The sequence below is a fragment of the Labrus bergylta genome, chromosome 9 (assembly GCF_963930695.1).
Source record: "Labrus bergylta chromosome 9, fLabBer1.1, whole genome shotgun sequence".
In the NCBI taxonomy this organism is placed as follows: Eukaryota; Metazoa; Chordata; class Actinopteri; order Labriformes; family Labridae; genus Labrus; species Labrus bergylta.
This window is the reverse complement of record NC_089203.1, coordinates 17,508,280-17,528,602: the sequence shown is the minus strand read 5'-3', so window position 1 is coordinate 17,528,602 and position 20,323 is coordinate 17,508,280. Positions and strand designations below refer to the sequence as shown.

Genomic DNA, 20,323 nt, shown 5'->3' with positions numbered 1-20,323 from the left:
CTTAACAAACTGCGAACATGTAAGTCAACTTTCACAGCTTTCAATGATCTGTGAGCAGTGCGTTAGTTTGAGTCGTTAGCACAAGGACGAGACAACACAGCACACAAACACTGCGCTGGATTCACAAAGCGACACAGTTTACCGATGAATTATTTTAACGTGGTAAAATGTATCGTGATAATATATTTTCTTATATAACATATACCTCCTCCTTACTGACTGAAGTCCCCGGTTGTTGTCAGTTGTCCCGCTCATTTGTCTCCATCTCCGTCAACAAAGTGGCGCCACCTGGTGGACAGATTGATTCTGCCCTTCTACTAGTAGCTCATTACAAGCTGGTAATATACGGCCTACTTTCTATCTGGTGTAAGCTACTCTTTTTTTTTTTTTTTTACCTATATTATCGTTGAGATGAGTTGATACGCCTTTTTGTTGTATTTTGTCGTGTAATTTATTGATGTGTATTTGGCCTTTGTAGGCCTATAGGCTATTCATTGGTTTGAATGAGGATAACAACATTTTAGAAACAACACTTCAAATTACTCTTACAATCAACACACCTAAGAGAACAAAGACTGTATAAAAGGGTTTATTAGTCTTAGCCACAGCAGGTGTATCTTACTGTTAATTTAGACATATTACATGATTTAGTCTCTGTCTTTTTAAAATGAATCTAGGCCTAAGTAGGCTATTTGATGCGTGACTATGACCTTTTTCTTGTTTTGGCATATTCAAATATCTTTTGTCAGCTTCTATCAGTTCTAGGTTGAAGCTATGGGGCTGCTGGTGGCGCAGTGGTTAGTGCGCACGTCCCATGTATGGCTCCCTTCCTGCATGTCAATCCCCACTCTCTCTCCCTGATTTCAAACTCTATCCACTGTCCTATCTCTCCATTAAAGAAAATAAAACTATAGTTTGAAGCTGTATGATGTTTTACAGCTGCTTCAACATTATAGTCTACAATCACATGAGCACCACTTTCTTAACTTTCACCCCCAAACTCAACCTGAAACATCTGATGATTTTAGAAAACTTCAGAAACCTTAGAAAGGCTTTGTATGTTTTAACAATATTTGGCTGCAAGAGTTTGTAACGACATCAAAGCTGCTCAAGGATCACCATCAGTATAGGAAGAGTCTATATTGTGTGAAATACATTAGTGTTTTATTTTTTTTTTAAAATATTTTATGGCTCATCATACAAGATGTGTTTTTGCCTTTTTTTTGCCACCATTTGAAGTAAACATGTCTGTTACCCATTGTTGAGTATCATTTAGAGCATGTAGTCAGTTATCTGGACAAAAATATACTAACTGTGTGATATGAAAATAATTTAAACCCCTGATAATATTTTCTCCTGAATCGAATATTTATCTTATGGCCTGTTCATGAGTCAAAAAGACTGATTCTTAACAGGTACAATTTAAAGGGTGTTCAATCATATATATTTATATGGCCTTCTTCGAAATTACAACAAAAAGGGAATACATAAAAAGGAAAACATTCTCTTATATCAGTCCTTGTAACAAGAAGAACTTGTGATGACAATAACAGTATTTACAATTTCAAGACGACCACAACACAATTCTCTGAATTTGAGCCGAGTCACATTCTTGCTCTTTTCACTAAAAGTCTGTGGCGATGCTTTTACGATGAACAGAATCATCCTCTGTTGTCTCTTTCGCTGAATGAAATGAGGCGAGAGTTCAGAGTGTGAAAGCAGCCATTTTGTCCACCTGACCGTGAGTGTTCATGGTATTTAACCACAATCCTCAGCACACTTCAGGTCAACATGTTTTTCTCCCACGCAGCCGTCCTGCTGCTGCCAGGAGGCCACACTGATGGCCTGACCCAGAGAAGCAATGAGAGAGGTCAGACCGATGAGGTAGCCATCCTCTCTGCTCCCCTCGGCCCACGGGACGTCGTGCAAGAGCTGACTCATGTTGGGCACTGGGGTCGTCTTCCCAAAGTCTATCATCCACACGCTGGCCTTACTGCTGTGGTCATGGACAAAGAGAAGCGAGCTGCCAATCACCTGATCAGGTCAAAAACATGTCCATGTGTTAGAGGAATGAAAAGTAAGGCTTTTCTGTTTTTTAAGTAGCTCCCATATTTAAAAAAAACAAATCAAAGTTAAGTGGCATTATAATGAAAATATGTGTGACTTCATGGAAACAGACCTCGTGGGTTCTGAAAAACAGTGAATTCTTCAGTGCCTCGCTCAGGGCCAGGAGTCTGGAGTGGTATGCTTTCTGAAAACACAGAGTGGTTACGGTTCAGCAACAACACTAAGCTTGAAAGGTTTGAAGTCCAATGGGATAAATCAAAGATGCTGTATAACAATTGATCACATTTCAGGAAGCCAGTTGAAAGGTTTGGAAGAAGTGAATATTAATGTAATGGGCAAAAGTATTTCTCCATTTTGCTTTATTTCTAAACTTCAGTATCTGTTTTCTTATTTTCTTGCTTTTGCTTTACTGTTTAATTAAATCTTTATTATAACACCTTTTAATACAATTCCAATGTAGAGATTTGTGGAAGCTTTGTTTTGCACGTAGATATCTACAGAGGCATCAGTGTGTTCGTTGTGTAACGGAGGCTCGATAAGGCCTGATTCTTCTTTTCAGCCACAGAGCAGCAGCTGGACAGAAAACTAAAGATGAACAAATTAGACAGTTATCTAAAACTCATGTAAAGTATTTTAAGGCAAATCAGCCTTGTTTATTTGGTTTAGTCACTAATTTAAAGATTTGGATGCAGATTTTTTTTTAGATTTGTAGTTTTCTAACAGAGGATTGGTATAGTGTTACATGTTCCTGTATGACAGAGAAAACTGACCAGGATGTCCAGGTGACTCCTGGTGAAGAAGAGCAGAGCCTCTGTGGCCTGAGCCAAAGTCCGAATGTTTCTGAAGTCGCGTTGGATGCTGCCATCATCCATCTGTCTCACACAGGAAGATACAAAAGAGCATTTGAAAGCAATTTAGGTATTTTTGGTTAACATTAGTTGTGCAGAGATTGAACTGTTCTCTTCTCCCACCATGATGCCCTCTATCCTGAAGCCCAGTGTGGACGAGGAGCTGGTTGTGTCTCTCCACTGAAGGTATCGCAGCTTTGTCACTGCTTTCTGTGCGTGTTCCTCTGCTGATGGTGCTGAAGGGTCAATGTTTACCATCTTCTGGTACATGTCACTCCGCATGGAGGACTTTGACTGCGCTGTGATAAGTTCCTCCACCTGAAAGGTTCTGAGAAGGAAACTCATGATGTACAGAAGTTCACATCCATCACAGATAACTGAGACTATTTCTAGTAGTCATTGTCACACCAGAACAAACTGGTCTTTAAAGAAAATAAACATAAAGTACAAATAATGATCAGGAAATAAAGGTTTTACTTGTTGAAATTTAGCTACAGATTTCCATAAGGTGCATTCATATCCCTTTTTAAGCATCAGGACTTGATAAAATTCAAGTCAAATAAAATTCAATTATCTTGATAAAAGATAAAATTCATATAATCCATGAAGAAAATGTGGGTAAAAATGCTGCATTTAAGGTGGATATAAATAGAAAACTGGGCGAACAATTTGTTTTAGTCATATTTTCATTGAGGATGAAAAGTAAATTAAAAAGTTTAGGCATATATACACTGATATATAACCTCCATACGAGGCTATTATGTAAGAATGATGATCATTCTTATAGCTTACATATAATGAGTTCAACATAGTCAGCACAGATTTCTACTAAGTCCAAAGATCGGTCACCTGTTTTGAAAAAAAAAAAAAAAAAATTCTCACCCACCTCACTCCCATCTTGCAGTCCATGATGACGGGTCTCCTCAGGCCGCGCAGCAGGTCTTCCAGGCGGATGTAGCAATGCTCCCCTCTGGTGACCAAGCCGTGGTACTGAGGGACGAAGGGTCTCAGTGTGTCTCTCATCAGGCTGTCCAGACATCTCTCCTCCACCTCACTGTACAGTTTCAACACCTCCCCACCCTCACTCAGCTGGAAGTTACCTGCTGATAGCAAGGAATCATTATGCTGACAGTGGATATCATCTCATTTCAGGACAAAGCTTCCAGAGGTGTGCAGAAAAAACACTGAATACAGTCAAAATGTTTGCATGTATGATCAGATAAAAGTGTCTCAGTTCCTGAAAATTCAAGTCTACAGAGATAAGTCATTGTAACAGCAACGTGATCTGCATCAAGATCTGCATGGCAGGTAAATGCATTTTAGTGTTGAGGTGTCTCTTGGAGGAATTTGTAAACTTAGTCACAGGACCTTGAGTGCATGTATGTGTCTTGTTTGAAACACTGTAACAAGCATGCCTTGATGTCCAGCCAGCTGAACCCAGGAGCTCTGCCGCTGCAGCGACCAGTGCATCATGGTCAGGTAAGTTTTCCAGGAGCGGCACTGAGAAACACAAGAAAGCAGATTATGTCCTGTCACACATATTTAATTGTTGTTCAGGTACAGGACCTTCTCCCAGCATGCATTGTTTTCTAAATCTTAAATGATCCTGAAAACCATCCACCAAACCTGAATGTCTGGATTTCCTCCTGCATGTTTAAGGCAGGAAATGCACCAGCCAGCAAACAGGGTTGAAATAGGACTTCGCTGCTACCTCAAACTCTTTACTGACCTTTCACATCGGACGTGAATTAGGAATGGAACTTCATCCTGTTTCTCCCAGAGGCCAATACATAGCAGACATTTTGTGTTTGTATTTTCAAAGTTATCTTTTGGGCCTGCTGAAGAGAGACAGGAAGCATGCTGGGAGGAGAGAGTGGGGGATGACAATCAGTAAAGGGTCTGTGTTCGGATTTGAACCCACAACCGCTGCGATGAGGACTATAGCCTCTGTACATGGGGAACGCGACATAACAGCTAGGCCATCCGGGGCCCCTACTTAGCAGTTGTCCTAACAACACGTTCAGACTTGTGTGATTTTGATTACTGAAACACCGTCCCAGTCCTAACCAAGCCGTCCTCAAAGCAGGTTAAGGCAAAGGCTTTAATAACAACACAGAAACGAAACAGGAGGTCATGACAGTGTGACTGTGTTCGTCCCACAGTGACAAGTCAAAGGAGCTGTTGTCCAAGTCCCAGTGTTTCACCACTCCCCTGATCAAATACATCCGATTGAAAGACATATGTTAGGGACGCTGTAGGGTAAAAGTACACTACCCAGTCCTGTGTAAACTCCAACAACTGTTATGACTGTTAGTGTATCTGTTGTTTGCAATCAGCATATACCTTGACAGTTATGATCTGCTTTGTATATACACAAAATAGCCACCAGATAAAAGTATGGACACAGAAAACCCAACAGAAGCTAATGGAGACATGAGCATGCTCAATGTGTCCCTGTCTCTTTTTTTGTATTTCATTTGTTTATTAGGTGATGCAGAACAAGTGAGAGACATGACAAGAGCAGTACTATGTGGGCGACGCAACGATACCTGTTAACACAGCAAAACATAGACAAAACAAAGACAAGCAGGAAGTGTCCCTGTCTCTAAATGAAAACATTTTTTAATGTAAAGACGTATTATATTTAAGACTTAAGCCCATAAATTGCAAGTTTTTCTCATCCGGTTTTTTGTCACAAATTGTCTGTTTTCTTTTAACAGAACTATAAATGATACACCCTATAGTCCCCCCCTTTACTGTCTGCTCTCATATCTGTTACAGCAGCAGCAGCAGCAGCAGCATGGCATGCAAACATAATTCAAATCCAACCTTGTCAAAGTCCCCTTTCAAACTCATGCAAATCACCTAAACCACAGGTGCAAAGAACAGTTTTGTTTCTTCTTCCATGGAAAACCAGAGCAGGCGCATGCACAGGTGGGATGCACACGTATAATTATGATGGAAAACATTAAAAAAAATGTTTATGTTAGTCTCACCTTCCTGAGCGTTCTCCTTTTTGAGGTGGCTTCCTCCCCCTCGCTGAAGACCTCGTCACTCTCTGCTGAAGAGAGGTTCATGGAGGAGCAGGGGGAGGTGGAGGAGGAGTGCAAAAGCTTAGAGAGGATAGGGTGAGGGGACGGCCACTGATGAGACGTGGAGCCCCCTATGATTCCAGGCTGCTCCTCAGCCTGTTCATCCTCCCCCTCTGGAGTCTCCCCACTCTCCTCTTCTTCTCCCTGTACAGCTGAAACAGAAGGCCCATTCCTCTCCTCGTCCTTTTCTTGTCCCCCTCTTCCTCCACAGTGGTTCCACTCCCCTCCTTCCATCTCATGATCATCACTCTCTCCGTCTTCTTCAGTCTCTTCAGTCTCCATCCTTTTTCTCACGCTCAACCTTGCACTCCGCCGTCCGTCTGTATCAACCTCAAAGCTGCCCCCTAATCTCTCCTTCCTTCTTGTCCTCCATTTTGCCTTTACTTCAGCTCTTGCACATCTTCTGTTTGACTCCTTTAAGTCCTCTTTTCTTTGTCGTTCCTGGACTACCTCATCTCCACTCATCTTGGCGTCCGAGTGCTGGAAAGCTATTTTTGTCTCTGAATCAGGCTCATTGTCCCACTCTGAATCCTCTCCGAGTCCACCTATGCACTGACTGTAAGGGGGGAAACTTTTGGTCGACTGGAGTCTGGGTCTGGTTCTTAACTTGAGTCTCATGCTGCTGCTGGAAGGACCCTCATCCATAGACATATGTTGGTGCGTCTCGTCTGATAGTCTGTTCTCTACCTCCATCTTTATTACCTCCATGTGGTTTTCATCCATCTTAGTGTCCAGTATTGGGAGCAGAGTATGAATCAACTCCATGAGTTTCACCCGTGCTTGTACAAAACAGAGGAAAAAGAGAAGACAATGCATAAAGAAGTCTAAACGTATCTCTTAAATAGCCCGAACAGTAGTCTTGAAATTACACAAAAGGAAATATAAAACCAAATTGCACCCTACCGTACCTGTGTCCTGTACCGGGTAGTTTTTAGTGCCTGTCAGTGAGCTGCAGCACTCACTGCTGCTGTTATAGTTTGCATGCAGTGACGTTAATACATATCCGAAGCTTCATTCCGCAAGAAGAGCCGCAGGGCAACCTGATATCCAGGAATGACACCTATGCTTGATAGACTCTGGAAATGCAGTAAGGTGTCCTCCCACTTGATATGAGTGCGTACTTGGTTGAAAGAGGTGTCTTCCCACTGCACAACATATTCCACAAACAATCTGATTAACCCTTAATAGGTTTTATTCCAACATTTAAACAGGATGCACTTCAGAGGGGATAAAGTAATATTCATTTAGTCTTAAAACTTAAATTATGATACATTTAGTATTAAAGACATTCACACTTACATGTTTAAATCATTTTTTCACAGTCTGATGGAGAAGGCTAAAAACATTTGACCTAAGCAAGTAGCATTTAGATCACAATAGAAGTCATTTTTACAAATGAAATCGCTCCACAACCTTACATTTCATAGTTGAATGAAAACAGGATCAGCATGCAGTCGGTATGTTTTTAGCATTTTGACATTCTTTTTGCGTGATTGTTGGGGATGTTTCTAATGTCAAATAAAAAGAAAGAATGTGAAATAGATCAAACAGACCTGTAAACACTGTACTATTGTAAAAAGAAGCAGGACAAACAGTTATTTGGATTTTAAAGTCAAAATATTACTAAACAATTGCATGGTTACATTACATATATTGTCAGTATATGCTGAATTACCTTTTTTATCTGACATTGTCTTGTTTATTTCAGTCATACAATTATTGAAAAACACTGACAAAATAGGTTCAGATATGTTCTACCCATAAATCGTAAGGTCCTATGACATTTACATTGAAACAACGTTGAGAGAGGAATCACAGGAGGCATGTCAGAGTAAGATCTACATTCAGGTGATCACCAAACATGTCTAGGCAGTGTACAGATGCTTCTGACTCTCTTAAATCAACATCCTTACACTCTACACTTTCTCCCTCTGCTTTATTAGTGGCCTCAGGCTGCCTCTGATTCACTCATTTTGATCTGACCAGGCATCTTTCAGTTCTGCATCTCTGTGACCTCCTGACTCTAATATGTCGGGGTCATCTGGAAGGCCCCCACCGACTGTGATGAACCTATAGGAAAAAAATGATTCCTCCAGTCAGCACCAAATGACAGATTCAAGTTACCCAAATTATACAGAAATTCTCTTTGCATGTTTTTTTGTACCTGCAGCAGCATCTCTTCCCCTCCTTTGCTGGTTGTTGCTCATGTTGTATTCTCTTTGTGGGAGTCGTCCTCCAGTTCTACGCTGTAAAATAAGGAAAAACAAACACTCGGCTGTTTGAGTCTAAGTGCAAACACTCGAGATCATTATTCATTTAAACACAAGTGTATAAGGTGTGCAGCCCTAAAGCCAAAGACGAATCACTGATTTTTGTATAACAAGCCTCACCTGCTCTGGTCTCAAGTCCACTTTAAACAGAAGCCTCAGGTAGCTGAGAATGAAGAGGAGGCTGAGGAAGCTGAAGTTACTAAACACGCCCACCAAGGCCGATGTGAGAGGGAAGTTGAACAATAAGTATCTGACAAGGAAAAAACAGTTAGTATGATGCAATAAGGAAATGATGCATTCAATGTAACTCAACTTATTCCCTGATTTACTTAAAAGTGCTTTTCCCATATTTCTTTGACCAACCCACAGATCAAATCTGAACTCCACTGGGCACTGTAAGGCACAAACAGTGAGTGGGTTTGTCCCGAACTAAATATGTCTTGTAGTATTTTATTGAAATCTGGTCTGAGGAAGATACTGTTGGAGGAATAATTTACGTGTATTCCTCCTTTGGGTGACACCAAAACACAATTTTTAAAAGTAATTGGGACAAATATCAACATGTTATAATGTACATATTTTCACATGTATCCCAGAGATCTTTTGTAGCCTCAATTTGTTTCTACGTTTTAAAAATGTATATTTTTTACAAATGTGTTTTTGTAATGTTTTATCATTTCCTGTACAGTATGATACTGTCAGATCTCTTGCAGGTATATTCTTTGGCGGGGACTCTTACCTTATACCAGTGAAGTGAGCATGAATGAGGAGCTGAGATGAGTAGATCTGCACCTTGTTGGACAGAATCTCAATAATGGCTGTGACCGATGGAGAATACTACACATGAAGAAACATCCTGTTAAGGAGACCTTAAAAAAAAACTGACATTACTTTTTAAGCACACTAATTCAAATACAGCTTGATACATACAGGGTCATCGATGTACTCTGAGAACAGCTCCACCTCCAGCACTTGTTTCTGCTCACTGACTCCGCTCAGGAAGGCTGGCAGGAACAGAAGCGTCGCCAGCTGCTTCAGCAGGTCTGAACGGTAACGCAGCATGCTCTGACCAAAGCACCACAACACAAGAGAAACACAGAGGTGGAAGATCTTTTTTATTTTCATACATTCTTTGTGAGCCATTGTGCTCTTTCCTTACAGGTGTTTGAGGACACATGCTAAAAAGATGTTATCATGATGATGTCATGATGAATATTTAGGTAAGGATGATTGATGCTGTCATGGGTGTTCAGTTCTACCTTTTGCATATCTCAGTGATTGATTAATGATGTTCCAAATTGTTGTTACACGATTCATTATGACTCCTGGCTTAGGAATGTAAAGTAAATGATGGCCTCCCCTGAATTTGTAAATCTACTGGATTAGCTTTTGTTGTCCCCTCAATATTTTTTCTGTCATTTATTCACATGGCCTTAGTGTCACCTCAGTCACCTGAGCCCTGAGTTCACCTCCTGTGACAGTGGAGCTCTGCAGCAAGCCTAAGCAGCTTTAGTGTATCTCTGAACCAGTCTGTGTGATTAAAAGGTTGTTGTGCATTAGTGCTGTACTCACAAAGCGAGAGCTGGAGGCAGACAGCAGTTGTCTTGTCTGAGAAACACAGAGCAAAGCAACAGTAAATCAGAGGAGTGTGTGAGAACTAGCTAAAAACACTTGTGATTGTTTGCACACATGTAGCCAAAGAGGAAGTGGAGCAGGACCAATCTTAGTGCAACTTACAGAGCGAGCAGAAGAGGCAGTTTGCTCTCCATCCCGAGAGAAACAGGCTGTCTTGATCATGAACATCCCCAGCTCCTGATTGACTGGAGAATCAGGCATGTCAAGCTGCAGAGAGATCGTGTAGGCCTGGCCGAAAGTCATCACCTGGATGTGCATTTTAGAATGATGACTCATAGATATAGGCACAAATAAAAACTCTGACTTACGTTCACACTTACATGTCTGTTGTTCCTCATCAGAGAGATATTGGCCACTGGATAAGAGCACGAAAAAGAGGCAGGAGATTCACAGTCTGTCCTGCAAACAAAAACATGAATGACTGAATTAAATCATGCAAGAAGGAATTCAAGACACAGAAAAACTAAAGTGGGATGCAGCTTGACAGGACTTTTACACACACACCTGTAGTAATAGTGCACAGCTGTGGAAAAAGCTGCCTGGGGCATGTAAGAGTAATAGAAGCTCCCATAAAGAAAGGCGGCGATCCAGAGGAGCAGGAAGACCACAAAGACCACAACAATGATCTGCAGAATTCTCAGGCGGATACGTTTTGTCATCATGATGACAGCACGTAGGAGCTTCCTCATCACCTGTCCAATGAAGAAAGACGGTTCTCCATCGTCTCCTGAATGAAAACGACTGTCTTCATCCATAAACTATAAACCATAGACAGTAATAAACAATTAGGACTTATTGAAATACAGATAAGCAGAGGGTTTCTTGGAACAGCTTGAAAAACACAGAAAAGATAGGAATCATCATGACTCTGATTGGCTAATATCCAAAAAGCCTGTGGCTAAATGTATCAAATAGGTTGAATGATTCTTTATAATGGAAAAAATATAGGACAAGGCCTTGTCTGCTTGAAGTCATTAAATCCAGAATGGTTAATGATATTATGATCTCATAGCCAAAGACACAAGAACCACTGATAGTATTACGAGCAGCAAAAACCACTGAGACCAATCTCAGTCACAAGCAGAGACTGGTCATGTCAGATGACTCCACATTGTGTCAATAGCCCACTGATCTGACTGTGCACATGTTGCCAAAGAAGCAACCAAAGAAAGGCAGCAGTTTGTTTTCGTCTGACTGAGTAATCAGGATTCAAGATTTGAGATATTTATTGTAAGGTACCAACAAATTAAACAGAAGCAGTTGTTGTCATTGATTTCTTTTGGCTTGCTCTTAAAATACTTCAAGGTGTGTATACAAAAATAAACTTTACGTAGTTTATTAAGTTTTAAGGAGGATATCCATGACACTAATAAATACATAGATTGTGATGGTTAACCGTTAAGATTCAGTGCTTTTTAGGCTTTGATATATGATATTTAATGATGTATTGAAAAAGATTACACAACAAATTACTGAGCACTGTTGTCCATTTGAGATCAAGACGTTTTGCTGGTTATCATTATAGTATAGGCATGTGGGCTGAATAAAAAGTATATAGTTAGGCATCCATTTTCTGAAATAAAACAAGCATCCAACAGCAACATGTTTGCCATAGACATGTAGGCATTTAAAAACAACAACTCACCTCTGGTTTCTATTGGCCAAATATGAGCTATTAGGAAACCACTTCTGCTTTCCCTTAAGTCTCTTAGTCCACAGCCTGACACTTTCTTCTTCTTCTCACTGCAGTGTTTAAAACACAACTGGGCCTTAGCTCCTTACTCAGCTGCCATTGGACAGGATTTGGTCCTTCCCACACAAAAGACAGATGCTGCAGCCAGCTGGAACAGTGTTCAACATTACTCTAAAAACAAGGGCAGAAGCTTGAAAGTAGTATTTCCTAGGCAGACAATGCTATGTTTAAATTTAGGCAAAAAAAGGGGAGCATTTCAGAAAAAAAACCTATATTATTTGATTTTGATTAATATTTTTTATTGATTTTATAGACAGACTGACATCAATGACAGTTTAGAATTAAAGTTTATTCAAACATTTTGCAAATTCAAAGCCTAACCAATACTTTTATTTATGTATTATGTTTTTTTTAATATGTTTGATTACGACTAGTTAATAGTCTTTTTCTTTTTTTTTCCCATTGTGGCTAAAAAAAAAAAAGTTATTAGGCTATGTTGGTGCGCAAAATATATTTTATTACCTTTTGGGACTTCAGAGGCTCCTTTAAAAATCAAACCAAATTAGCAAAAAATCAAAACGTCCTCGTGTGAAAAACTAAAAAAAAAAACTAAAAATGTTTTAAATAAGGAACATTAATTCCTCGCCAAAGAGGGCGGTATCGTCTGACAGAGCTGAACATACCCGCCAATACATGTTTTCAAGAGGAGGAAGAAGAAGCGTTCATCCAATCATCAAGCAGCGACTGGCGCTAAACGGAAAAGGTTACAGTTTATCATTTCATTCAAGCTTTGGGAACAACTGAGAGGTAATGTGGTTCTTGTGGTTTAAATAAATGTTTATTATTTTACGAAATGTTTACCTTCTGAAAACACGTTCATAGTGAACAGTGTACGACGAAGAAGGCATGCGTCGTACTTTAGGGATAGTGTGCATATGTAATAAAAAGCTTCCAAACTTCACCATGACAAGAAAGCAATAAAAAGCTTTTGAGAAAATAATGCAAACAATGTTGAAGACGTCCTCCAAATGTATAATCATTATTCATGTCAACAAGTGTCTGCACTGTCATGTCAAGTGACTAACATCAGTGGTAGAAGATAATCCTACAGACAGTGAATTCAGCACTTAATTATTGATCTGAGATGTCTAAAACATTCAAGGCTGACAGTCACCGTCACTGTGCAGTAAATATCAGATCTTCATAGAATTGAAGTGTTTTTTTGTTATTGTTGTTTTTTGTTGTTTTAAAGCATGTGTCCTCTTCTGTCCTCTGCTTGCAGGATGTCCTGTAACGCCAGTGTAACCAGAGTTCAACTTAAATCACCTGTGGGCCAGGCACCGAGAGTCCCTGTCCACCTGATGCCCTGTGAGATTGAACACGAGGGGCCGGCTCAGGTCTCACAATATTTGACTGCTACCACAAAAAACAGCAAACAAGGTATGCTTTGTGTTACAATTCACTTAGCAGACGCTTTTATCCAAAGCGACTTACATCATAGAGTAGGTACAACACTAATCCGTTCATACACCGCCACAGTAGCAGCGGGAGCAATGCGGGGTTAAGTGTCTTGCCCAAGGACACATCGGACATGTTGCTCAGCTCAGGGATCGAACCCTCAACCTTTCGGTCGAGAGGCGACGACCCTACCAACTGAGCCATAGCCGCCCTTTAAATAGGTTTTTTGTGTGTTTGTTTTTGTAAATGTTGAAGCCCTTTCTACCAGCAGACTTAATTGTAACATATTCAGTTTTAAGTTTATAAAACCCCCTCCAATAAGAAATTAAAAATAAAATGGTGTCTCTTATGTTTTCTCCCACAGTATTTTTTCCAGACAATCAAGGAAATCAGTCATTTGTGCATTTATATCCCACCACAGAGAAGACAGTGTCATTCAGAGGACGAGGGTTGAAGGGGCAGGAGCTCAGCTGTCCACAGGGTTTCACCGGCTTAGTTCTGAAAGAGATCAACAAACCTGGCTCTGACCAAGAGGTAAACACCACAGAAGTCATCTTCACAATCACAATAACTATCAACTCTGAGCACAGCCAGTCAGGGTCAGCAAAACAAAACGGCAAAGCATTTGTGTGGACTATGAGAGGCTAAGCTATGTGTGTTTGTGTGTTCAGGACAGGACGGTGAAGTTGTCATCTGTTTTTGACAAGTTAACCTACTGGAACCTGGAGACACCTCCAAACTCCGATGACACAGTTGTGATGGCAATGGATTGGCCAGAGTTGGCTGAGGCGGTAGGTCCTTTTAAAGCTTTCTTTAGAAAGGCAAGAGTCACAGGTGTCATGAAGGAGTTGTTTATTTTGATATATTGAATAAGATAAATCATGAGTAGACTTTAGTGGAGAGGTGATCTAAATGAATATAACAGCTGAACAACTTTTTAGGTCATACTACTGGTTCTATTAATGTATAAATGTTTAACTTGTATTCCTACTGTTTATTCCTTCTACCTTACTGTATAATGAATATAGACCACATGCCTTCAGTGTTATGATTCATTTCTATATGTAGTTAGTCTTGAGTTTTTTCAGTCCGTTGCTGTATTCACAGTTGTATTTCTATGATATATTTGACACTCATCTGTTATAATGTAAGGATTGTGGCGTATAGCATGTTAAGACCCCACTAAAGTTGTTACATCTCAGTGGGGTTCTCCCAATCACAACCAATAATTAAAGACATTCAATATTTTCAGTCTTCCACTCTGATTTAAACATGATCAGTGTTGCTTTTTCTCATAGTGTATGAGTAACAAATACTAATTGGCAAAGCAAAAATTTGAAATAAATAATAAAAATATTTGTTTCTGTCATGAGTCCTGTTAAAATAATACCGTACCACAATGACCTAATGACTAGGCTTGTGTCTTCAGTCAGGACTGATTCGTCATGCTGATAGTCTGTATGACATGTCTACACATTTTGTTGTATTCATATTTGATTCCTGGTTGCAAATTTGCTGTAAGATCAATGTGGTGGAACCTTCTTATGTATCATACACCTGACAGCAGTCAATGTCATGTGCTTTCCAATAAAAGGATCGAGTAGCAGCTGGACCTGTAGAGAGACACTGACATTTTGTATCTTCACAGATCCACGGGCCATTGGAGGACTAAAGAGAGACTCACTAAGAGGTGGCAGGTTGGTGTCACCTCTGCATGTTACAAATGAAGTGTTCAGTTTGCTTGTTACTGGCTACAATCAGTGAGAACACTGAAGAGATCCTAGCCAGTTCTGTGTTACATACAGATGTAACGTTTATATTTTTGTATGCCATGTTCTTCTTTAGTAAAATAAAGAAAACAAAGATATGTTGTTGACTTGCCACCCCCTGCATTGTGTTACCCAAATATACATCACAATATTTACACATCATTTCTGTGGAATTGTGTTTAATCACAGGGCGACATTTAGTTTTGCACACAGTCTAAAATGTCCAAATGATCACCAATCCAGTGTTCCCTTATCAGTATCCAGGTGTAAAATTTGTGGTTCAGCTTGGTTATACGAGTACATACTAATTGATCTCATACAGAAACTAACATTTAAAATGATAAAACGATTAATTCCCAAATTGTCACACAGTCATTGAGGCACATTAAATATTTAATTTAAACATTTAAGAAGAAAATGGTGTTAAGTCACAGGTCAAAGTGTGCTCCTTCTGTATATTCTGTCACACTGCTAAGGGAAAGGTCACAAGTGCAACAAGCAAAGCCAAACACATTAAGGGTGGATTGCAAAATTCACTCCTCCTCCCTCACTTCCTCAGAAACACTACATGTAAATCTAGGCAGAAAGTTAAATAGTTACACAATTTAACCTCTAGTCTAAAAACGATCATTTGACCCTGATGGAAAATGTCAGACAAAATCTATGAAATATTGCGTAAATTCAGAAGTTCAGTCAAGAAAACCACACTGACATTATGCTGCTGCATACAATCCCTCCAGGCTCTGGAAACACAGAGGTTGGTTGTCTTATGTTGTATCTGTGAATAGCCACTTTCATAATTGCATGTTATTTGCCCTTTATAAGACTCTTATCAATTGAAGACAACGTACTGCCTGTTGTAGAAAATGTGTGGAGGATGAAGGACATGAAGAACAAAGATGAAAATTAAAGGCCATTTGGAAAAGTAGATTCTTACTGCATCAAATAAACTGTAAATACCTGCTAGGAAGTATTGGCTTAATTAAAAACTGATACAATGAGAGTCGATTAAAATACTTTCATATGGCACTGTCTTATTGTGATTTTAGAATTGCCGAAATTGTCTTCTTAGCTCTGATGTTTTCATCCTGTTAATACATCTCTAGACATAAAAAAAACTACATTTACGTTCACTCAAACTGTGCTGGTACAGTCACACACTGAAAAAGCAGTTGTATAAATTAAGATTACTGTTTTCACCTCTTAAGTCCATTTGGCAGATGCTAGGTTTAGTTTGTTTCAGTCTTTTGGACAACTCCAAAATCTTCTATAAACAATGACAGTCTTCCTCTTTTTTTATATCCATACAGATGTGTATGTGCATCATGCCCAGTGTGCTCTACAGTCAATATACTGTACATACAGACCTATGTCTACAACCTGGGAAAAATAATAGTAACTTTATAAAGGAATGTCTATTATATTTTTATACTCAAGGAGATAAGATCAAGGCTATAAGCTTTTTTCCTTCGTATTTAGATAATTGAACCAGCTCTTTTTTTGGCTTGCCACTGAAATATTTTCCCATACTGAAATATTTTCCCATACTACTCATTTACCTTCTAAAGCAAAACTGATTTCACATCAGACTGTATGTGTGCAAGACTGTGCGTCTTCTATTTCTGTAATAATGGGTAGCAAATTTCCTCAGTATAAAAGAAAGCAGGGGCTTGTTCGGGTTTATAAAAATAAATGACAATATTTGGATAGAAAGCCGGAAGGTTTGAGTTAAGCTTGAAATTAAGAACATTTTGTTGCTATCCACTGGATTAAAGTTCAGATACTAAGGTTGAACTGTAGGTACGTGTGAGGAAGAGTATAAATACAGTTGTGTTATGTGTGTTACAGGAGAGGTGGTATTGGTGGTGGCGGTGGAGGTTGTGGAGGCTCTAAGATCTCATTGTCGACCTTAGTGCGTTTGGTGCGCAGTGAGCGATCGTGAGCTTTGCGAATGTGCCGGTACAGGTCGCCAGATTGTGTGTAGCTCCGGTAGCAGTAGTGACACTCATAAGGACGTGCACGTGTGTGCACAATGGCGTGGCGCCTTAGTGTGTATGTACACGAGAATGTCTTTCCACAGGCTTCACATGTGGGGACATCTTCTGCAAAATTCTCCATAGTGTCCTGGAAGTCCTGGAAATAGCCAGGAGGGTCTGACTGATTCGGCGCTGTGGGTGGAGGATGGTTGGAGGCCGGGAAGGAGGAAGTGTCCTGGGAGGAGGGGCCAGCGCCTGATGAGGAGGAGGAGGGAGAGAGTGGGTAGGAAAAGTCATTGGATTGGGCGGTCATGTGTAAGAGGCCCTGTGGGTGGGAGGAAGGAAACTGGGGATTGTTCAGGTCCTCATCCTGGACTTCATCTTCAAACTCATCATCTACATCCATCACTTCTTCTCTCTCTCTGCTCTCCTCTGTTTCTTCCTCTAGCTCCTCGTCAGATATAACAATGGCCTCCACTTTGATTTTCACATTCTCCTCATCTTTATCATCTGTCCTCACTTCATCATTATATGATGTCTCTTTTCTAACTATGGGATAAGCTCCTGTATGCTGCTCAGGCCCCTTCAGAGTTCGAGTCTGAACAGAGGGAAAGTCCAAACTTTGGTGTTGGAGCGACACAGCACTCTGGATTCGGATCTGAGGAAACTCGCTCTGCGATTGTGTGTGTTTAGGGTTTGTTTCTCTGTGTGACGTTCCTGCTGGTGTTTGGATTAACATGACTATCTGCTGTCCTCCACCTGATGCAGCTCTGAGGTCACACTCTGAGGGGTTCCAAACAGAGTCATCACTGGGTAGTCTTTGTGTGCCTTGCTGAAGGGGGCTGGAGCAGAGGCTTGATTCTGAATTTGAAAGAGCAACCACTGACCGACCTCTAGCATGGCTCAGTGCCACCAGGGAGGAAGAGGACGAGGAGGGCTGCTGGTTACCACTGTGTAAAATAAGCAGAAAAAAAACATTATTTTAAAGGTAGAGTCAGTAGCTTTTTCCTTTAAATGATAATAGTGACATCTCCAAGTAATGCCACTCAATCATCACTTATGGGCCTCTATACTTGTGTGGTGGTGACTGTGTCTGCAGAGACCCTGTCCTCAAGTGATTCAACCCAGCGAATATGCTGGACGTCTGCAGACGTAGAGACAATAACAATCATAGTGAGGTCAAATGCACAGCACATAAAGTTTGTTACAAAGTAAACCTTAGGCTGGCTTTCCCCCGCGGTGTTTGCCAGTTTTCTGATGGACAGGCAAGAACCAAACTGTTAGCTTGTTTTAGTCTGCAGGTAATTGTGTGCTTCAGGGGGTTCACTGGGTTCAAACATTCAATGTTGTGTTTACAAGCTTCAACGAACAGTGCAACTGACTATGCCTTTAAGCATAATGATTTTTGTTAGTACATGGAGAAACAAAAAAAAATATGTTGAAGTGGTCATTAACATTCATACAATGAAATAAAATGTTGTATCAAAATGTTAGGCATAATTTTCAGTTTATATACCATATTCTCAGTGAAGTTTGACATGGACCTAGATATTACTGTGCCCTTAGGCTGGGTGATATGAGAGCATATTAAATAGTTGAGAAAGTCACAACAGCCCTGTACCTGTAGGATTCTGTAGAGCTGCATGGACTGCAAAGTGCCGACCCCTCACCCTGACCTCCATGCCTTAACCTCACATGACCTCCTGAGACAGGATCAGAACGGCCAGGCACCAGCTCTCCGCTCTGGGGCAGAAGAATTACATCCATGCCAGGCTGTGTGGTATCAGCTAGGTTTGGGCTCAGAGGAGTCTGAGCTCTTGACTTGTAAAACTCCTCAGCTGTCCTCTCCTCAGACTTCACAGCCTCCAGCTGATTCTTCTCTGCTGTGGTTGCTGATGAGAGTGATGCTATAGTTGCTACTTGATTCAAGTGATCTGCCATAGCAAGCATTGGCCCAGCACCACCATCCCCCCCACCCTGCCTCCCTGTCTCTGTGGCCCTCCTAGCTCCGGTACTCTCCTCTGAGCGGGTGCTGTCTGCCTCAGCCAGAGGCCCTCGTCTCTGCAGTCGTCTCTTGCATACTCTCACCACCTCGTTCATGTGCAGAAAACTTGCAGCAGCCAATACATCCTCCACTGGTGGAGACTCATTCAGCTGCAGCACACCCTCATAGACAAAGTCCAAGAGCAAGCCAAAAGCAGCAGCAGTGACGATGTCGCTGTCAAGTGTGACAGAGCTGCTGCTGCTGCTGCTGCTGCTGTTGTTCCCAACACTGACCCCTGGAGAGTCTGAGTAGAACATGTGGAAGAAAGGCGAGCAGGAGGCCAAAACTGCCTTGTGAGCCAGGAAACGAGATGAGCCCACCGCGACAGTGCAGTCACAGAGGAAGCCCCGCTGGCGCTGGGACCGCAGAGCTGACAGCAGCTGCTGTGAATGCTGAGGGAACTCCATCACCTGAACAACAGACAATAAGAGAAAAATAACAAACTGGGTATTTTATTACATTTTATCCACTGGAAAGACTCCCTAGATGTTACTTTAACATGTTTCTCCAATTATTGGGCACATTATCACCTTTTCTTCTTCTGGTTAGTCATTCGACTGGATTAAGTGTTTTATTTAAAATACCTGGACACTCACGGAAGGTAGCTTACGGTCTCTTGTGTCTAATTTACTGTCTCCATGGTGACCAGCCCGGATTCTACAGTCGGCGAGCAGCTTTGAATAATAAGTCATAATAATAATTTCAGACGCCAATACTAAGAAGACAGACACGACCATGCAAGTGAAAACAAATATGACTAACCAGATGATATATAAATAAATAAAATAACCTATTTTTTTTCCCTTTGTGCCGAAGTTTTCTCGCAGGAAAATGAAGCAGCTCGAGTTCAAATATGCTAACACTAGTTATCCCAGCTTCTGTGTAAAACTACAAAACCGAGAGTTCAAGCGCAAGAGTTGTAAGCTAATCATGAACAGCCATTGCCATGTCTGAGCTGAAAAAAAAAATCATATTTGGAGAGGATATAACGGATATTTTCTTACCCTGCTGCTGTCTGTGATGTTTTCCTTATTCTTCTTCTTCTTCTTGTAATTTTTCCTGCAGTTTTAGACGCATCTAGGCGTTTTACTGCCCTCCACAGGTAGAGACGGGAACTAAGTCATTCTACAAAGCATAACTTCAGATTCTTGAAAACAATTTTGTAGCATGTAAAAAAAAATTAAGAAGTGGTGGTTCTCATATTGGCCAAGCAATGTTTTAACTGAAAAACAAGTTATCCCCACGTCAGACAATCTTTTTTTTTTTTTTGTGATCAACTTTTTATTGAAATTTTACACAAGATGCTTAAACACATGAGCTTCAATGACAGAAACCAAAGACAGCATCATCAAACATACAAACTATTTACAGATCGCCGTTGCCTTGATGAGGAAAAATATACATAAAATATAAAACGAAGACAAAATTACTGAATGAAATTATGATATGCATGTACACACACACACACACA

At 40.6% G+C, this 20,323-nt stretch overlaps 4 protein-coding genes across 8 annotated transcripts; 1 reads left to right on the top strand and 3 right to left on the bottom strand.

Annotated features, from left to right (window-relative positions):
* Positions 1-1,427: 1,427 nt before the first annotated feature.
* On the bottom strand, positions 1,428-7,047 carry si:ch73-22a13.3 (inositol-trisphosphate 3-kinase B). 4 transcript variants are annotated; one of them, XM_065959085.1, is made up of 6 exons: positions 5,912-7,026; positions 3,802-4,415; positions 3,039-3,233; positions 2,838-2,939; positions 2,180-2,251; positions 1,428-2,034 (listed from the first exon to the last, which is right to left on the bottom strand). In XM_065959085.1, exons 2-6 carry the CDS (start codon positions 3,952-3,954, stop codon positions 1,759-1,761), a joined length of 798 nt encoding a protein of 265 aa, XP_065815157.1. In that variant the 5' UTR covers positions 3,955-4,415; positions 5,912-7,026; the 3' UTR covers positions 1,428-1,758. The 4 variants fall into 4 exon arrangements, with proteins under 4 accessions (XP_065815157.1, XP_065815158.1, XP_065815156.1 ...); XM_065959086.1 differs by having other exon boundaries at positions 3,039-3,243; positions 5,912-7,020; XM_065959084.1 differs by lacking the exons at positions 1,428-2,034; positions 2,180-2,251; positions 2,838-2,939; positions 3,039-3,233 and having other exon boundaries at positions 3,956-4,415; positions 5,912-6,786; positions 6,916-7,047.
* Positions 7,048-7,181: 134 nt separating this feature from the next.
* On the bottom strand, positions 7,182-11,767 carry LOC109985483 (seipin). The gene is made up of 10 exons (XM_020635838.3): positions 11,558-11,767; positions 10,417-10,670; positions 10,233-10,311; positions 10,015-10,158; positions 9,850-9,885; positions 9,208-9,342; positions 9,017-9,114; positions 8,398-8,527; positions 8,172-8,253; positions 7,182-8,077 (listed from the first exon to the last, which is right to left on the bottom strand). The coding sequence occupies exons 2-10, from the start codon at positions 10,665-10,667 to the stop codon at positions 8,031-8,033; spliced, it is 1,002 nt and encodes a 333-aa protein (XP_020491494.2). The 5' UTR covers positions 10,668-10,670; positions 11,558-11,767; the 3' UTR covers positions 7,182-8,030.
* A 523-nt stretch (positions 11,768-12,290) lies between these two features.
* Positions 12,291-14,939, top strand: rnaseh2c (ribonuclease H2, subunit C). 2 transcript variants are annotated; one of them, XM_065958759.1, is made up of 5 exons: positions 12,291-12,412; positions 12,888-13,045; positions 13,428-13,597; positions 13,735-13,854; positions 14,712-14,939. In XM_065958759.1, exons 2-5 carry the CDS (start codon positions 12,889-12,891, stop codon positions 14,733-14,735), a joined length of 471 nt encoding a protein of 156 aa, XP_065814831.1. In that variant the 5' UTR covers positions 12,291-12,412; position 12,888; the 3' UTR covers positions 14,736-14,939. The 2 variants fall into 2 exon arrangements, with proteins under 2 accessions (XP_065814831.1, XP_020491402.2); XM_020635746.3 differs by having other exon boundaries at positions 12,292-12,412; positions 13,485-13,597.
* Positions 14,940-15,084: 145 nt separating this feature from the next.
* Positions 15,085-20,170, bottom strand: zbtb3 (zinc finger and BTB domain containing 3). Its single transcript, XM_020635743.3, has 3 exons — positions 19,857-20,170; positions 18,430-19,262; positions 15,085-17,758 (listed from the first exon to the last, which is right to left on the bottom strand). The coding sequence occupies exons 2-3, from the start codon at positions 19,257-19,259 to the stop codon at positions 16,675-16,677; spliced, it is 1,914 nt and encodes a 637-aa protein (XP_020491399.2). The 5' UTR covers positions 19,260-19,262; positions 19,857-20,170; the 3' UTR covers positions 15,085-16,674.
* Positions 20,171-20,323: the final 153 nt, after the last annotated feature.

Excerpts from the sequence above, each read along its gene's own strand:
- si:ch73-22a13.3 (XM_065959082.1), bottom strand. The coding sequence starts at position 6,823 with ATGCATTGTCTTCTCTTTTTCCTCTGTTTTGTACAAGCACGGGTGAAA. Across the intron at positions 4,416-5,911 it reads AAAGGAGAACGCTCAGGAAG|TGCCGCTCCTGGAAAACTTA; the intron begins GTGAGACTAACA and ends TGTGTTTCTCAG.
- LOC109985483 (XM_020635838.3), bottom strand. The coding sequence starts at position 10,667 with ATGGATGAAGACAGTCGTTTTCATTCAGGAGACGATGGAGAACCGTCT. Across the intron at positions 8,528-9,016 it reads GCTCACTTCACTGGTATAAG|ATACTTATTGTTCAACTTCC; the intron begins GTAAGAGTCCCC and ends TTTCCTTGTCAG. Across the intron at positions 8,254-8,397 it reads TGGACTTGAGACCAGAGCAG|CGTAGAACTGGAGGACGACT; the intron begins GTGAGGCTTGTT and ends CTTATTTTACAG.
- rnaseh2c (XM_065958759.1), top strand. The coding sequence starts at position 12,889 with ATGTCCTGTAACGCCAGTGTAACCAGAGTTCAACTTAAATCACCTGTG. Across the intron at positions 13,598-13,734 it reads AACCTGGCTCTGACCAAGAG|GACAGGACGGTGAAGTTGTC; the intron begins GTAAACACCACA and ends TTGTGTGTTCAG. Across the intron at positions 13,855-14,711 it reads GGCCAGAGTTGGCTGAGGCG|ATCCACGGGCCATTGGAGGA; the intron begins GTAGGTCCTTTT and ends GTATCTTCACAG.
- zbtb3 (XM_020635743.3), bottom strand. The coding sequence starts at position 19,259 with ATGGAGTTCCCTCAGCATTCACAGCAGCTGCTGTCAGCTCTGCGGTCC. Across the intron at positions 17,759-18,429 it reads AGCTCTACAGAATCCTACAG|TGGTAACCAGCAGCCCTCCT; the intron begins GTACAGGGCTGT and ends TATTTTACACAG.